Source organism: Lissotriton helveticus, chromosome 2_1, assembly GCF_964261635.1.
Source record: "Lissotriton helveticus chromosome 2_1, aLisHel1.1, whole genome shotgun sequence".
NCBI classification, from domain to species: domain Eukaryota; kingdom Metazoa; phylum Chordata; class Amphibia; order Caudata; family Salamandridae; genus Lissotriton; species Lissotriton helveticus.
This window is the reverse complement of record NC_136059.1, coordinates 1,225,186,417-1,225,204,494: the sequence shown is the minus strand read 5'-3', so window position 1 is coordinate 1,225,204,494 and position 18,078 is coordinate 1,225,186,417. Positions and strand designations below refer to the sequence as shown.

Below are 18,078 nucleotides of genomic sequence, written 5' to 3'. Positions count from 1 at the left end.
TCTTTCTATCTATCTATCTATCTATCTATCTATGTATCTATCTATCTATCTATCTATATATCCATATATATATATATATATATTCCAACAAGGTGTTGGAATCATCCATACTAATATTATAAAGAGAGAGCCCAAACCTTTGAGGTGGGTAATCTCAGTAACCTCAGCACCAATCACAACACCCAATACAGCGTTGGAAAGGACAGTTGCAGCAGAAGGACATAGGCTATGCAGACAGATAAAAAAAATTATAAAAAAATTGCAAAAAACTACATCATCCAGAAGGCCCAGGGCCAAAATAACATCAAACAGGAAATGATGTAATAATGTGACTCACTATATTGAGACTGAGAGCCTGGAGCCAAATTGATCGTGTACAAGGGATATGCTATCCCGAAACGCGTAGAATTGTGCCTGCCTGCTTGAGAAACTCCATGCTGTGAAGATTAAATATAAAAGCACATAAGTGAAGACAAACGCGAGTTCGTCACGTTTTTCTCCCAGCTGGGGGAATTGGTTGTGGATTTAAATGCGGCGTGGCTCTTCCGCGGGGATTTACGAACCGGCGAGAGAGCACTGCAAATTCTGGCGAAAAGGAACAGAGGGGTATCAATATATATATATATATATATATATATATATATATATATATATATATATATATATATATATATGTTACCTACTGGCGATATGAAGTCATCCTACTCACTTATGCAAACAATGGATCATACTTACATATTTACTTAGCAAAACACTTATACAAACACCACTTCTTCTATTCATTTAGATAGTAAGTCATACTTAGTGAATTATAAAATCATTATTACAAGTATACAGTTATCCATACAGTCACTCACACAATCATTGTGTCTTATGTATACTTATTTATATACAACAACTGACACATACACTGCCTTTTATTTTTCTAGTTCGTTGGACCTGTACCATTGAGAAATATATTTGCTCATCACCACACCCATAAAGATATTCACTCACCCAAACAACTGTTAGAACATGTAGTTTTAACTTCATATATCTACTGAATCAACTATTCACACATCTTTGGACAGTCACACCCCCCCCACCGAACCACACACACTTTCACACTCCCATACAAATACTCAGTTAACTAATCAATAACTAATATAGACTTTCACATAGCTAGTAACCAACTGTAGAATCAGTTTACACAACAACTGACAAAGTGATACACATATTCACACAGTTTAGTCACTATCCACTATATTTAGTGAGACATTATAAATTGGTCAAGTAAACAGTCAATTACACTGCTACTAAATCCTCCATCCAAATATTTATATATATTTTTCCACTTATTCTTCAATGCAAATTGCTATATATATAATGCATATTTAAATAACGAAGCAAACCACATTCACTGGATGATGTCATCAGTGATGTCATTTGAGATGTCATCAGTGATGTCACTGACCATGTCATGAATGATCTAATATGTGACATCATCAGCAGTGGATTGCGGGTGCGCGAAATATAGTTAGTACAACTAACTATATAGGAGCAATTTCAATGGTTTTGTATGAGTAAAATGTCCAGCTAACTATAACACCACTAAAACTTATAGTTTTTTGAGTGAATTTCAAAGGTTTTTTAAAAGCTGATTCCTAACTATATAACTCCTGAAACCTATGGTTTTTTCAGTGATATATATATATATATATATATATATATATATACATATATATATATATATATATATATATATATATATATATATATATGTATATATATATATATATATATATATATATATATTATACTTATACTATAATATTGTAAAGAGAGAGCCCAAACCTTTGAGGCGGGTAATCTCATTAACCACAGCACCAACCACAACACCCAATACAGCGTTGGAAAGGGCAGTTGCAGCAGAAGGACATAGGCTATGCAGACGGCCACCATATACATTTAAAAGGTAAAAGAACCGTGCCAGCAAAGTAGTCCCTTGTGGGCGTGTCTGCGTTCTGCTGTGGGCGTGTGCTGGGGGCGTGACAAACACTGAGGGCGTGTGGTACATTCCGCCCTTCATGCCATGTGAGTCGTTATTGCGCCGCATTAAGGGGCACGCTGGGGCCGTGACCAACGCTGTGGGCGTGTGTGCGCACTGTGGGAGATGAAACTATGCCTGCGAAATAATATATTTATGTTTGATGGTGTATTATTCAAACAAATTCGCGGCGCGGCCATCGGCTCAGCTTTTTCTCCCAACTTTGCTTATCTTTTTTTGGGCAAGTGGGAAGAAGAAATTATGACAGATGAAGGATTGAGTCAGGACTTTAAGAAAGTACACACATGGATTAGATACATAGATGACCTTTTCGTCATTTGGCAAGGTACAGAAAAAGAGGCAGTAGACTTTATTGCCAAGTTAAACCAGAACAGCTACAATATCCAACTAACATACAACATTAATAAAAGTCGGATTGAATTCTTGGACACCAGTATTGAGGTCCAGGAGGGCAAACTGATCTCTAAACTGCATAGGAAGGAAACTGCAGGCAATAGCTTACTGCATGCCCTGAGCGCCCATCCTGATCCCCTGAAATGGAGCATTCCGTACGGAGAACTCCTTAGGGCTAAAAGAAATTGAACCAGAGAGGAGGATTACATAGAAGAAATGAATAACATTCTCAAACGGTTCAGAGAAAGAGGTTACCCAGAGTGGGTACTCAATAAGGCAGTTGCAAAAGCCTCTATAGTCCTTAGACCTGACACTCTGACCCCTAAACCTAAACCAACCGAAGTAACTGAACCTCCTAGAATTATCACAACATACAATCAGAAGTCTAATAAGGTCCAAAAAATCATGGCTGACAATTGGAAAATCCTTAAAGCAGACACAATCATAGGCCCCAAACTTACAAAGAGACCCCTTATAACATATAGGAGAGGCCGCAATCTGAGGGATATGTTGGTCAAAGGTGACATAACAGACAAAAAGGGTCAACACATCCAAGGGTTAAGGGGATTTTATCCCTGTGGTCACTGCAGGGCCTGCTGCACTAGTGTTATGGTTAAGGATTTTGAAGTACCAGGGACACAAATCAAACGAAACGTGTGACCAAGGCACTTCTGTGCTGAAACGCGTAGCGCTACTTTGGAAATAAACGCCCACTAGCTGTACTTTTTCCGAGTGCGTGTGATGCTTACTACGGCAAAACTTTGAGAATTATATATATTATATATTATATATATGTATATATATATACTTATACTATAATATTGTAAAGAGAGAGCCCAAACCTTTGAGGCTGGTAATCTCATTAACCACAGCACCAACCACAACACCCAATACAGCGTTGGAAAGGGCAGTTGCAGCAGAAGGACATAGGCTATGCAGACGGCCACCATATACATTTAAAAGGTAAAAGAACCGTGCCAGCAAAGTAGTCCCTTGTGGGCGTGTCTGCGTTCTGCTGTGGGCGTGTGCTGGGGGCGTGACAAACACTGAGGGTGTGTGGTACATTCCGCCCTTCATGCCATGTGAGTCGTTATTGCGCCGTATTAAGGGGCACGCTGGGGCCGTGACCAACGCTGTGGGCGTGTGTGCGCACTGTGGGAGTGTGTCCGCCCTTCATGCCATGTGAAGCACCAATTACGCAATTGCGCCGCATCAAGGGTCACACTGGGGGCGTGACAAACGCTGGGGGCGTGTGCTACGTTCCGCACTTCATGCCATCTGGGTCGTACATTAATCAGATCGTCTGCTGTGGCCGTGTGCTGGGGGCGTCACAAAGGCGTTTACCTCGAAGCGTGGTAAGTAACCATTCGCAAGACTCCCTTGGGGGACTGCCCGTTGTCTCACACATACTGGGGGTGCCGAATGCAGTGTGTGCCTTGGCCTGGGTGCGTCTGAAAGGGCCGAACGCAGTGTGTGGCTTGGCATGGGTGCATCTAAAAAGCACTCGGGCCGAAGAGCGTTGGTGTGGGTCATAAAAAAATAAGAACGGGAAACAATCATTCAAGACTCACACAATTCTAATTGTTAGACGGTCGCCGCTGGCCCTCAAGCGGGGGCACACGCGACTGAGCGTGTCCGCAGGGACAATTATTGCAGCCTCTCATGCGCGCTGTTACTGAACTATCAGATTAAACCAAATTACACGCGCCTGCTAACATCAGCCAGGGCTGTAGCCGGTCTCAGGCGGCGGATCACTACACTAATTACATGCGCCTGCTAACATGAACCAGGGCTGCAGTTGGGCCTCAAGCGGGGGGACACGCGCCCGCTAACATCAACCAGGGCTGCAGCTGGGCCTCAAGCGGGGAAACACGCGAATGAACGTATCTGAATACACACATTCTATTTCATACCCGGACAACGTCGGGACGGGCTGCTAGTATATATATATGTATGTATGTATGTATTTATATATATATATATATATATGTATATGCCACAAAACAGAGTTGCCCCTGAAGGAGAGCCCAACACGAGTGGTGATACTTCACTTCTTTTATTGGAGGTTTGACAGAGTAGTGAGCACGGAATCGCCAGTCCTTAAGTCTTTTAGCCGACGCGTTTCGGGCTACCCGCCCTTTGTCATAGGCTGCTTTGAAGTTGACAAGACCAATGAGCGCACTTATTATTCCTCTGGAACCCGCCCCAGTGGGCGTGACCGCACCCGCGGCCTTCTGGTACCTGAAGTGCACTTAGTATTCCTCAAGTGAGTTTGGCTTGTGCTCCCAGTTTAAAGTCAAATTAAAATCCCAAGTGGGTTGACCAAAGATCATGCCGCAACTGCCACTGCCACAGTAAACACCTCCAACAGGAAAACCTCTCGTCCCATAAAGTGCGCGCCGGGTGGCGCCATCACAGGTCTGCTGCCGTACAGAGGGGCTCTCCCACGGCTGGGGCAACTCTGTTTTGTGGCATATATATATATATATATATATATATATATATATATATATATATATATATATATATATATATATATATATGCAAAAGTTGCCGAGCAAACCAAGCCTGAACCTTAAAGGGCGGCCAGTGAGTCTGGTGCACGGCTTCCAGTTAGTAATTCCAACAAACCTTGAAGGAGCAGAAACGTTGGGCTCAGGTAGCCGCTTGCCATCGTGCTGTTCACCATTAAAGCAGTTTTTAAAACAACCCAGCCAGTGTCGGAGAGCCTTCTTGGAGGATAAAGGATAAAGGAGGGTTTGTTGGAATTACTAACTGGAAGTTGTGCACCAGACTCACTGGCCGCCCTTTAAGGTTCGGGCTTGGTTTGCTCGGCAACTTTTGCATTTTTGAATTTGTTGGAGCTCGACCTGCTTGCCCCCTGTGACGTGGTTGCGGAGTGAGGCGAGTTGGGAGCAGAAGGATGTATGTCCGAATTGCAGGCTGGAAGTGTTTTGAAAAGCAGTGAGTGCAACAAAGAAACTACGAACTGGGCATGAAAGTTACCTTTATTAAATGCGCTGAAGGACTGTCAATACTTACGAAAGGTGTGCGCAGAATATATAAACGCTGGCGTTCACTTGTGGAATTGTTTAATTTACCTTCGCGCACTCTGTGGGAGAATACGGCCTGCACTGATAAAATGAGAAGACATCACGTGGGCAGTTCAAAGTTACAGAGAGGCACCGCCCGTGATCAAGGCTTGAAGGAGCAGAAACGTTGGGCTCAGGTAGCCGCTTGCCATCGTGCTGTTCGCCATTAAAGCAGTTTTTAAAACAACCCAGCCAGTGTCGGAGAGCCTTCTTGGAGGATAAAGGAGGGTTTGTAGGAATATATATATATATATTCACTGAAAAAACCATAGGTTTCAGGCCTGATATAGTTAGGAATTAGCATTTAAAAAAACCTTTAAAATTCACTTAAAAAACTATAAGTTTTAGGGGTGTTATAGTTAGCTGGACATTTCACTCATACAAAACCATTGAAATTGCTCTATAGTTAGTTGCACTAACTATATTTCGCGCACCCGCAATCCACTGCTGATGATGTCACATATTACATCATTCATGACATGGTCAGTGACATCAATGATGACATATCAAATGACATCACTGATGACATCATCCAGTGAATGTGGTTTGCTTCGTTATTTAAATATGCAATATATATATAGCAATTTGCATTGAAGAATGAGTGGATATATAAAAATAAATATTTGGATGGAGGATTTAGTAGCAGTGTAATTGACTGTTTACTTGACCAATTATAGTGTCTCACTAAATATAGTGGATAGTGACTAAACTGTTTGAATATCTGTATCACTTTGTCAGTTGTTGTGTAAACTGGTTCTCCAGTTGGTTACTAGCTATGTGAAAGTCTGTATTAGTTATTTATTAGTTAACTGAGTATTTGTATGGGAGAGTGAATGTGTGTGTGGTTCGGTGGGGGGTGTGTGACTGCCCAAAGATGTGTGAATAGTTGATTCACTAGATATATGAAGTTAAAACTACATGTTCTAACAGTTGTTTGGGTGAGTGAATATCTTTATGGGTGTGGTGATGAGCAAATATATTTCTCAATGGTACATGTCCAACAAACTAGAAAAATAAAAGGCAGTGTATGTGTCAGTTGTTGTATATTAATAAGTATACATAAGACTCAATGATTGTGTGAGTGACTGTATGGATAACTTTATACTTGTAATAATGATTTTATAATTCACTAAGTATGACTTACTATCTAAATGAATAGATGAAGTTGTGTTTGTATAAGTGTGTAGCTAAGTAAATATGTAAGTATGATCCATTGTTTGCATAAGTGAGTAGGATGACTTCATATGTGAATAGGATGTGTGCTGGTGTGTAATGTCAATTTAGGTGTATAAGTATTTTTGATAGTGTTCTATTGTTCATTGACAGCATGTATGAGTGAATCTACAGGTAAGTGATTAGATGTGTGTATACATCTATGAATCACTGAGTGGGTTTTTAGATACTTGTATTGCTGTAACAATGGATTCAAATATGATACTCTATTTTACAAAGAGTGATGAAAGATTTTACTAGTGTATGAAAAGGTGTATGTGATTGTCACGTGGATGATGTCATCAGTGATGTCATTTGAGATGTCATCAGTGGTGTCACTGACCATGTCATGAATGATGTAATATGTGACTTCATCAGCAGTGGATTGCAGGTGCGCGAAATATAGTTAGTACAACTAACTATATAGGAGCAATTTCAATGGTTTTGTATGAGTGAAATGTCCAGCTAACTATAACACCCCTAAAACTTATAGTTTTTTGAGTGAATTTTAAAGGTTTTTTAAATGCTAGTTCCTAACTATATAAGGCCTGAAACCTATGTTTTTTTCTGTGAATTTGCAAGGTTTTTTAAATGCTAATTCCTAACTATATAAGGCCTGAAACCTATGTTTTTTTCAGTGAATTTCAAAGTTTTTTTTAATGCTAATTCCTAACTATATAAGACCTGAAAGCCCACCAGGAATCTCCAGTATGCGCCAGGGGACTGCATTGCAGAGAGGTGTAATGAAGCCACGCCCCTTTTTACACCTCTCTGCAACGTAGCCCCCGTGCATGTTTGAAGAGGGGGAACTAATTCCCCTTGCATACTGGGGCCCCTGGGGGCCAACTAGCCCACCTTGAACCTCCAGTATGCGCCAGGGGGCTGCATTGCAGAGGTGTAATGAGGCTATGCCCCTTGTTACACCTCTCTGCAACGCAGCCCCCTGGCACGTTTGCAGAGGGGGAACTAATTCCCCTTGCATACTGGGGGTCCCTGGGGGCCAACTAGCCCACCAGGAACCTCCAGTATGCGCCAGGGGGCTGCATTGCACAGAGGTGTAATGAGGCTATGCCTCTTTTTACACCTCTCTGCAACGCAGGCCACTGGCCACTACTCACTCTCTACTACTCTCTTTCTACTACTCACTCTTTACTACTCACTATCTACTACTCTCTACTACTCACTCTCTACTTCTCACTCTCTACTACTCTCTACTACTCACTCTCTACCACTCACTCTCTATTACTCTCTCTCTACTACTCTCTACTATTCTCTCTCTCTGCTACTCTCTACTACTCTCTACTACTCACTCTCTACTACTCTCTACTACTCACTCTCTACTGCTCTCTACTACTCACTCTACTACTTACTCTCTACTACTCTCTACTACTCACTCTCTACTACTCTCTACTACTCACTCTACTATTCACTCTGCTACTCTCTACTACTCACTCTCTGCTACTCTCTCTACTGCTCCCTACTACTCTCTACTACTCACTCTCTACTCTCTATTACTCACTCTCTTCTCTCTACCTCTCTCTACTTCTCTCTCTACTAGTCTCTACCTCTCTACCTCTACCTCTCTACCTCTACCTCTCTACCTCTCTCTACACGCACACACATATATATATATATGCATATATATGCATATGCATTTATGTATGTGTATGTGTGTGTATATATATATATACATATATAAACATATATAATCTGCATATCTATATAAATACAAATATAAATGCATGCATACATATACATATATGCATACATATGCATGTTATTTACATGAAAGTTTTAAAAACACTAATAAAAGGAAAGCTAAAAAACCACCTCATTACAAACAGAATGGCTTTAACTTAAACGAGGGCGAGATCTATTGCATTTTCAATGCTTGTTTACTTTGGTTCCATCAAGAAGGCATTCAGATGTGTCCCACATTTGCCATAAATTCTGAATGTTAGCACTCTAGTTGCTCATTAGATCACTGTAGTAAAGCTACTGCTCACCAGGGAAGTCTGCTGCTAATCATACTTTCTATGGCAAAATGAACCCCCTCATTGTGTTCCTTTTTAAATTAAATGTTTTCAGACTTACCACTTCATTCCAATCAAGATGGCTTCTGGTGTGCCATACTTTTGTCATAAGTAAGACTGTTAGCGCTCTAGTTGTTCTTTAGAACACTCTGGGACATTCTGTCATTGGGCTATACTTGGGCTACATCTGGGTGATATTTGGGCTACATGTAGGCTCTTTTGTCTCTGGTGGCCATCTTGGGAGACTGCATGTCAGAATTTTTTAATGAAATAGAAGAGGATTTGGGAAGTCACTCAAAATGTGCCCTACATTTTCTTTCTGCAGCACTAATCATACTTTCTATGGCAAAATATACCCCCTCATGTTGTTCCTTTTTAAATTAAATGTTTTAAGAGTTACCACTTTATTCCAATCAAGATGGCTTCAGGTGTGCCATACCTTTGTAATAGGTAGGACTGTTAGCGCTCTAGTTGTTCTTTAGAACACTCTAGGAGGCTGCAGTAGAACACAAAGGAATCAACTGACAGTCTCTGTCCTTGTTGGATGTACGTGTTTTACTGAGAATGTCAGATTTCATTCTCACATAACGGAGAAAGATAATGTGAATTTACAGAAAATATGCTTTCAGTTTAGCTTATAGATCCCCTTCCAAACCACTGTGGGAAAAGCATGAGATAATAGTTTTATTTCAAACATGATTCATGATATCCCAGCAGAAAGCTTTTTTACATGGTAAAATCACCTTAGAACACACTACAATTCCTACAGTGAGTATGGTACCATCAACAAATGATTTATAATGTAACTAAAGTCCTAAAACCATCTATTAACTACAATGCTTTTTAATGAGGTGCTATCATGTATATTGGTCCCAAGATGGCTGCCAACACTTCTTGGATGAAGTGCTGACAGCCAATCAGATCTCACGATGAGATGTGTGGTTAGGCTCCGCCCAGATATATATGTGTTTTTTAAGTTAATTTTCATAAAAACCACTGGAGCAATTTTCACCAAATATAGCAAAGGCACTTCTGCGTACCAGTCCCTACAATTTTGCCAAGTTTGGTGTAATTCTGTTCAGCGGTTCGGGCTGTAGCCTTGTCAGAACGTCCTATGGAAATTAACATGGGGAAAACATGTTTTGGGACCCCCCTTTTTTCTCAGCCCCCACTTCACGAATCCCCCCGAAACTTTCAGGGAAGGAGCGCAGCGGAGCTGGCCAAAACTTTGGAAAATTACACGCAAATTCCTCAACCGGCACCAAAGTTATTCCCAATAGAATGTTGCGGATTTCCTATGGTAGCTAGGTCCTAACTATATATACCTACTGGCTATCGCCAGTAGGTAACATATATATATATATATATATATATATATATATATATATATATATGTGTGTGTATATACACACACACACGCAATACCCTTTCAGGCTTAGAGTGCTGCATACATTATGTTTTAGCAAAGTTTTCAAGTATAGGATTAGCACAGTGCCATCCACGCCAAGTTAGAAAGGGACAAAGGGCCAGATTTAGATCTCGGCAGACAGGTTACTCTGTCACAGCGATGACGGAGATCCTGTCTGCTGAAATATAAAACCCACAGGATATAATGGGATTTATATTTGGCGGACGGGATATTCGACACCATTGTGACGGAGTAACCGTCTGCTGAGATCTTAATCAGGCCCAAAGTCTTTTACCATTTCTACAGCAAACTCTTGAAGCACAGGATTAGCGCAGTGCCATTCATGCACAGCTTAACATGACAAAAGCCTTTTACCACTCTAGGCACAGCATTACAGCTTTGGACTGGTAAAATACCATCCAAGCCAAGCTGGAATGAATAATATCAACCCCTGACAAACGTACACTGCTTGTGGTTGCCATGTTTTCAAATAGGCATTTTACCCATTCCAAAATAATCACCCTAACATGTGCATGCATACAAATGCACATGCATGGGAGGACAACTTTGAATGGGCTTTAAACCCTTTATTAAAAAAACATTCAATAACATGGACTGTGTCTGAGCACACATGCACACTCATAGCCGGTAATCTTCGAATGTTTTTTTAAACATGTGTTACAGAAGCATCCAAAAACAGTTGGTTGCTTTGCATGGGTGGCCATTTTATGTTTTTATCGTAATGGTTTGCAAAAACGTTTTAAAACATTGCGAAAGCTAAGAGAATGTCAGGCAATGCCAGACTGGGGGGTTTGTCAATGCTTGTTTAAAGGGAACTGCCCTTTCAGATGGTCTGTTGTTCATTTTATTTAAATAGATCTATGTTTATTAGAAAGAGCCAATAAAAATACGGCAGTCAAATAAATACAGTGTCAAATTATCAGACAAGATGTAGGAAAATGCAGACTCACGTTGGCGGGAAACCACAATGGAGAAAACTGGCCACATTGGACAAACATTCCATACTCTGGGTTGAGCATGTCCTCAAATACATGGTTGAACAATATCCTCTTAAGAGCATCTTGATCGAAGGAAGACATTCCGATGATTTCCACCTGTGGACATAATGTGAAATCACCATCTTACATTGTTTCCATGTTTAACATACTTTTCTATTTGCAGGCATCTGTTAAATTTTCAACACTTGTTTGGTTTATATTTATAGTAATAATGCAAACAAGGAGCCACTTTAACCCCTTGCATGCTCATGACAGCCCCCTGCCTTCATGCATCACGGTGGGCGTGTGACGTCTGAATCCCGCACAGAAAGAAAATTTGCTGCGCATGGATGAAAGCACTAATACCAAACAGCATAGGTGACTAGGCAGAGGGAGGCAGGGCAAGAAGTGGAAGAGGAAAAGACAGGATGGTCAGAGTCAGTGGTGAAACAAAGACTGAAAATCTGACAGAAGAATTACATATACGCTTCTTGTGCAAAGTGGTCCTTGAAGTCAAGGTCATTATATTTTATTGTCTTCCACACTTTCTGGATCTGAGAAGATGCAGTACTTTACGCGCATGTGCCACTCTACTTTTCGCAGTAAGAAATAGGCCAATCTTTGCCCCTACGCCAGTAATTTCTTTTCACCCACATTCCCAGCATTCTTCTTCTTTATCATTTCTGGTGCAGAGTCTGGGAATAACACAGTTCTGTGCTCTTGGTGTTAAAGCCCTCCATTCTGTTTTGCAGCCACCAAGATCTTCTCTTTATCCCTGATGTCAATTATCCCCAAAAATATGTTTGGGTTTTTTCTATCATAGTGCCACTGCTTGAATTAAACATGTGGAATTTGACCAGAATCTTCCTCTCGGTTAAGGTCCTGTTAGTAATGTGTCCAACAATAAGACCTCTCAAAGCAGGATCTAACACAGGGAAACACCCGACATGATGTGTCCAACCATAAGACCTCTCAAAGCAGGATCTAACACAGGGAAACACCCGACGTTGATTTCAGCACACTAGTTGGCAATTGCTCATGTAGGCCAGAACCAACCGAAACCATCTAGGAAAGAAGGTGAACAAACTAGCACAAAAACTGTCACTGACCCTTGTAGGGTTTCTTCTTCCCTACCGACAAGACCAGGTGTGTTTCCTTATTACTTAAGGTGGCTATTTTGATTTCTTACTTTATCAATCAACTGCCTACCTTTGTACTACTCTGTGTCTCAGCCAATTTCTAATATTTCATTGAGGGCTTTATGGTCACTAGTGATCATGGATTCATACACCTTCTATGACGTTTGCAGGAGTTAATTGCTGCAGAGTTGAATCTGAAACATGTGCAGTCCAAGACAGAAACAAAACAATGCCACTATTTTATGGATGAACTAAAATGAGGGTAAGGCAAACATACTTGCCATTAGGAGTTGGGACTTTAGGGGGCATGGGGATGTTATTTGCCCTTACTACCTGCAGTTTGGCATAGTTCAACAAATGGTAACACAAGGAAAATGCTACTTACCAGTATGCATCTGTTTTCGGCATGTGGAGCTGCAGAGTTGTACACTATGCATAGATCGCCATCTGTGTTGGGCTCGTATGCTTGTACTTTGTTGTTCTCTTGGAAGAGTCTTTTGTAGTCACGAGATAGGTGACGCCTCCCTTGGACGATAGTGTGCATGGGCATCGACTCCATCCTCAGATTGCTTTTCGCCATGATGAAAAATTATGGACTTAGGAAGAAGTAAAATATGTCCATGTGAATATATCTAATTAAGATAATACTGGAACAGGTACAGGTTCCGAGGAGACAGATGGGCATGTACAACTCTGCAGCTCTACATGCCAAGAACAGATGCATACTGGTAAGTAGCATTTTCCGTTCAAGGCATATGAGCTGCAGATTGTACACTATGCATAGAATGTACATCAGTGTCTCCCCTAGCGGTGGTCACCAGTATCTGTTGCAGTAGTTTGATAAAGTGTTTTAAGAGCCTGGCCTACAGAAGCTTGTTGCTTAGCCTGCACGTTAACACAATAGTGTTTGGTGAAGGTGTGTGGTGTAGACCATGTTGCTGCTTTACATATGTCATCTAAGGGAATGTTCCCTAAGAATGCCATGGAAGCCCCTAGTTTGCGTGTTGAATGCACTCTAGGGGGAATTGTTAATGTGCGTTTAGCCTTTTGGTAGCATATTTTAATGCATTTTACTATCCACCTCGCTATCTCAGCTTTGGAGATGGGGTTACCTTTATGAGGTGGGGAGAAGGCTACAAACAGTTGTTTTGTCTTTTGAAAGGGCTTATTCCAGTCAATGTAATAAAGTAGGTGTGTGAAGAGCTCTCTCTGCCCCAGAGTCTGGGTTTTGGAAAAACACTGGTAACGCAACTGATTGGTTAAGATGAAAAGCAGAGATGACTTTGGGAAGGAATTTTGGATTTATTCTGAGAACCACTTTGTTACGATGTATTTGTAAGAATTGTTCTTGTATGGTTAAAGCCTGGATCTCACTTACTCTTCTAAGAGAGGTACTTGCGACAAGGAAAGCTACTTTCCATGTGAGGAACTGAAGTTCACATTTATGTAGAGGTTCAAATGGGGGACACATGAACCTGGTAAGAATGATGTTTAAATTCCACACCGGAGAGGGTGGCAGTCTGGGAGGAATTATTATTTTAAGGCCCTCCATAAAGGCTTTAATTGCAGGTACTCTAAATAATGACAAGTGTTGTCTGTTTTATAAATACGCAGAAAGTGCCGCTAGATGTAATTGTATGGATGAATGTGCTAGATTAACTCTTTGTAAGTGTAGCAAATAGCAAAATATGTCCTGGATTGAAGCATCAAGCGGAACAATTTTATTGTTATTGCAGTAGATGACAAATCTTTTCCATTTTGCTGCACAGCAAGCTCTAGTAGTAGGGCGTCTGGCTTCTTTAATGATGTTCATATAGTCTGGGGGAAGGTTAAGATAACCGAACTCTAGGACTTCAGGAGCCAGATCACTAGATTCAGTTGACTTGGATCGGGGTGCCTTATCTCTCCATGATTCTACATTAGCAAAGTTGGGGAGAGGCGTAATTTTTGGTGTGGAACTACTGAGAGTTCCAGTAGTGTTGTGAACCACGGTTGGCATGCCCATGTGTGAGCCACCAGGATCATTTTGAGAGACTGTTGTCTGAGTTTGCATACTACTAGGGGAATCAGTGGGAGTGGCGGAAAAGCATACGCAAATCTGCCTGACCAGTTCATCCATATCGCACTGCCTTTGGACAACAGGCGGCGAAGGTTGGGCATTTTGCATTAGCGTGTGTGGCGAACAGATCTATGTCTGGCTGACCCCACATTTGGAAAAATGGTTGAAGATCTTGGGGATGAAGTTCCCATCTGTGTATCTGTTGTGTCTGTCAACTTAGCAGATCCGCAATCTGATTGTGAACTCCTGGAAGATGTTCTGCCAGAAGATATATGTTTTGTGAAATGGCCCATTTCCAAATGTTTCGTGCCAGCTGGGATAGCTGCAAAGAATGTGTGCCTCCTTGTATCTGAATGTAATACATGGCTGTCATGTTGTCCGTCCGGACCAGGACAGTCTTGTGCTGTAGATATACTTGGAATTATTTTGATGCTAGAAATATTGCCAGTAATTCTGGGTGATTAATGTGGAGCACTTTCTGTTGAGTGGTCCTTTTGCCTTGAATTGTGTGGTTTAGGAGTTGGCTCCCCAGCCGGTGAGTGATGCGTCTGCTGTTAGCACTATCTGTGGAATCGGCTCCAGGAACGGCCGCCCTTTGGACAGGTTTCGCGTGTTCCACCACTGCAGAGAGCGATGTGTGCGGCTGTCCACCAACACCAGATCTGTAAGTTGTCCTTGAGCCGGGTTCCACTGACGTGCTAGGCATTCCTGTAAGGGGTGCATCTGAAGTCTTGCATGAGGTACAACAAAGATGCAAGAGCCCATGATTCCTATGAGCTGCATGAATACCCTTGCTGGGAGGGAATGCTGCAGTTGAAATCTAGTGATTAGTGTTTGCATACTGGCTATCCTGGCTGGATTGGGATATGCCAGAGCTTTGGAGGTGTCTACTGTGGCCCTTAGATACTGATGTATGTGGGAGGGCTGAAGATTTGACTTGGGGTAGTTTACTGTGAATTCCAAGTCCTGTAGCAGCTGGATGGTTTGATGAGTGTGATGAATACACTGGTTGAATGACTTGGCTTTTATTAGCCAGTTGTCGAGATATGGAAAGACATGGATTTGTTGGCTTCTCAAGTGTGCTGCTACTACCGCAAGGAACTTTGTGAACACTCTGGGTGCGGTGGTCACTCTGAATGGAAGGACTTTGATCTGATAGTGTTGTCCGTCCACTATGTACCTTAGATACTTCCTGTGAGCAGGGTGTATGGGAACGTGGAAGTAGGCATCCTTGAGATCTAGTGTGGCAAGGAAGTTGCATTGTTGAAATAGTGGGAGGACCTGTTGGAGAGTGATCATATGAAAATGATCTGACTGTATTTAGAGATGGACGGGTCTGAGGTCAAGTATTGGCCTTAGGGTCCCGTTCTTTTTGGGGATTAGGAAATACAGCGAGTAAACCCCTGTTGCTTGATGCTGTAAGGGAACTCGTCTATTGCCTGCTTTTTAAGCAGTGAGAAAACCTCTTGTTTAAAGAGAGTGAGGTGTTCCGGGGACATTGGACGCTGTTTGGGTGGTATGGTGGGCGGGGTTGCTGTAAGTTCTAGGCAGTAACCATACTGGCTAATTTGTCTTAACCACTTGTCTGTTGTGATAGAATCACAGACAGATAGGAACTGTGAGAGTCTCCCTCCGACCGGAGTAGAATGGTCTGGAGGGAGTGGAGGGAAGTCACTGTTTTTTAGTGGGGGAGGAGCAAGTGTTGTTGTTACCTCAGCCTCTCCCTTTGTTGTTATTTCCCCTGTATCCGTCTCTAAAATATCTTCTGTTGGGGGATGTTTGCGTGGTGTTTTTGTAGGAAGAGGAGGCGGTCTCTGTTCCAATATTTTTGGATGCTCCTGTATAAAAGGAGCGATGAAGGGAACCATGTGTGGATGGAGACTGTAATGCTCCCAAGGATTTTGCAGTCTCCGTGTCCTTTTTCTTCTTTACTAGAGTGGTGGTTACAGCCGGTCCAAAAAGTTGTTCCTGATTGAAGGGCTGGTTGAGGATAGTTGTTTGTACCTCCTGTTTAAAGCCTGAGATGCGTAACCAGGCATGTCTTCTGAGTAGCACACTAGCGCTAATGGACCTAGAGGCTGTGTCAGCTGCATCACGGGCACACTTGATTGATGTGTTGGTTATTAATTTGCCCTCTTGAATTAAATAATTTGCTTGGGTTTTGTATTGATCAGGAAAAATGTTGTAATAGGGTTTCTAGTTGGTCATAGTGAGCCCTATCGTACCTAGCAAGTAATGCTTGTGCGTTGGCTAAGCACCAGTGATTAGCTGCTTGGGCAGCAACTCTCTTGCCAGAGGCATCTAACAACTTAGATTCCTTATCCGGAGGTGGTGCGTCACCGGAGGTTTGAAAGTTGGCGCGTTTCCTAGCGTTAGTTACCACTAGTGAGTCTAAGGGTAGCTGCCCTTTGATGTAGGTGGGATCATCGGGCGGGTTTATATTTTTTGTCAATCCTGGTATTGAGAATTCTAGCTCTGGAAGGTGTCTAGAAGGAAGTACTCATCTGCCGGGTCTGAATGCATGTGAACACCATGGTAGACAGCAGCTCTATTTACAAGCTGACCAAAGCCAATATTGCCATCTGGGGGAGATGGCTTTGTTGAATATGGCTGGGGATCAGGGAGGTCTTGGGGATCGATAGGGTCACCATAATCGTCCCGATCGTCCTGTGGTGCGTCAGTGTCATCATCAGGATCAGTGAAAGGGTCATTGTTGCATCCCCCACCCCTTAAATTATTATCATCATCCTGTGGTGGTGGTGAATGTGGTGGACGTTTTGGAGGCTGTGGAGGAGGGACAGGCTTAGGAGACAGGCTTAGGAGGAAGAACAGGCTCAGGAGGAAGGACAGGCTTAGGGGGAAGAACAGGCTCAAGAGGAAGAACAGAAGAAGAGGGTCTTATAGGTGAAGTGGCACAATCTTTTTTCTGTACAGGCACTACAGGAGTTTTTGGTGTGTCCAGCTTCCTCTTCTTATGTGGAAAAGTAGCCACATGTCCTGTTTTGGGGCCTATATGTAGTTTTTTCTGCCATGGATCGACAGGATCCGGTCGAAAAAGTTCTTCCTCTTCAGCCCAAATTCTTCTGGTCTGAGCAGGGTTTGGATTGCTGCTCCTAGGCCTTAGGAGGTGATTTGGGGTCCTTTGGCTTGGCTATGGAGACAGAAATCATTTTCGGTTCCCAAGGCTTTGGCTTCGGATCCAATGGTTTTTCTTTTGGCGGTCAGTGCCAACTTCTTTTTGGGAGTAGGTTGCTCTCCCGTCTTTGCTGCCAAAGGCGCCTGCGGGACACTGATATGCAGTTTGCTCTGTCCTGAGCTACCTGAAGGCTTGTCTTTTTTCTTTGGAGCCAGGACCCGGGGGCGGGGCTTCTGAATCTTGTGTTGGGTTGCGACTGGGGCCAGCAGGCAAAGTCTTGACCAGGGCCTTCTTTTTTTCGGGTGGAGTTGGGGTATGGGCAGTTGTACTCACTCGTTGACCAGGAATGATATGGTTGTCTGAGTCTGGGTCGTCTGCTTCGGACACGATTTCCAGGTCATCAGAATCTTCCTCCAGAACATCGGGCCTTCATCGAAGATGTCCACTAGTGCTGGAGCTGATCACTGCGTCATGATGTGTCGTCGGGCCTGGCGATTACAGATGGTCTTCTTGGATCGAAATCAGGTGCAGGCCTGGCAATTGTTCTCGTCGTGCTCGGGC

General features: G+C 42.5%; 1 protein-coding gene across 3 annotated transcripts in view; it reads right to left on the bottom strand.

The window, feature by feature from the left end:
* LOC144818569 (E3 ISG15--protein ligase HERC5-like) overlaps nucleotides 1-18,078 on the bottom strand; it is a 511,308-nt gene that overhangs the window by 208,304 nt on the left and 284,926 nt on the right. For all 3 annotated transcript variants that reach the window (XM_078676100.1, XM_078676101.1, XM_078676102.1), the window contains one exon: nucleotides 11,157-11,300. In XM_078676100.1, the coding sequence (XP_078532226.1) occupies nucleotides 11,157-11,300 (144 nt within the window). The remainder of the gene's footprint in view (nucleotides 1-11,156; nucleotides 11,301-18,078) is intronic.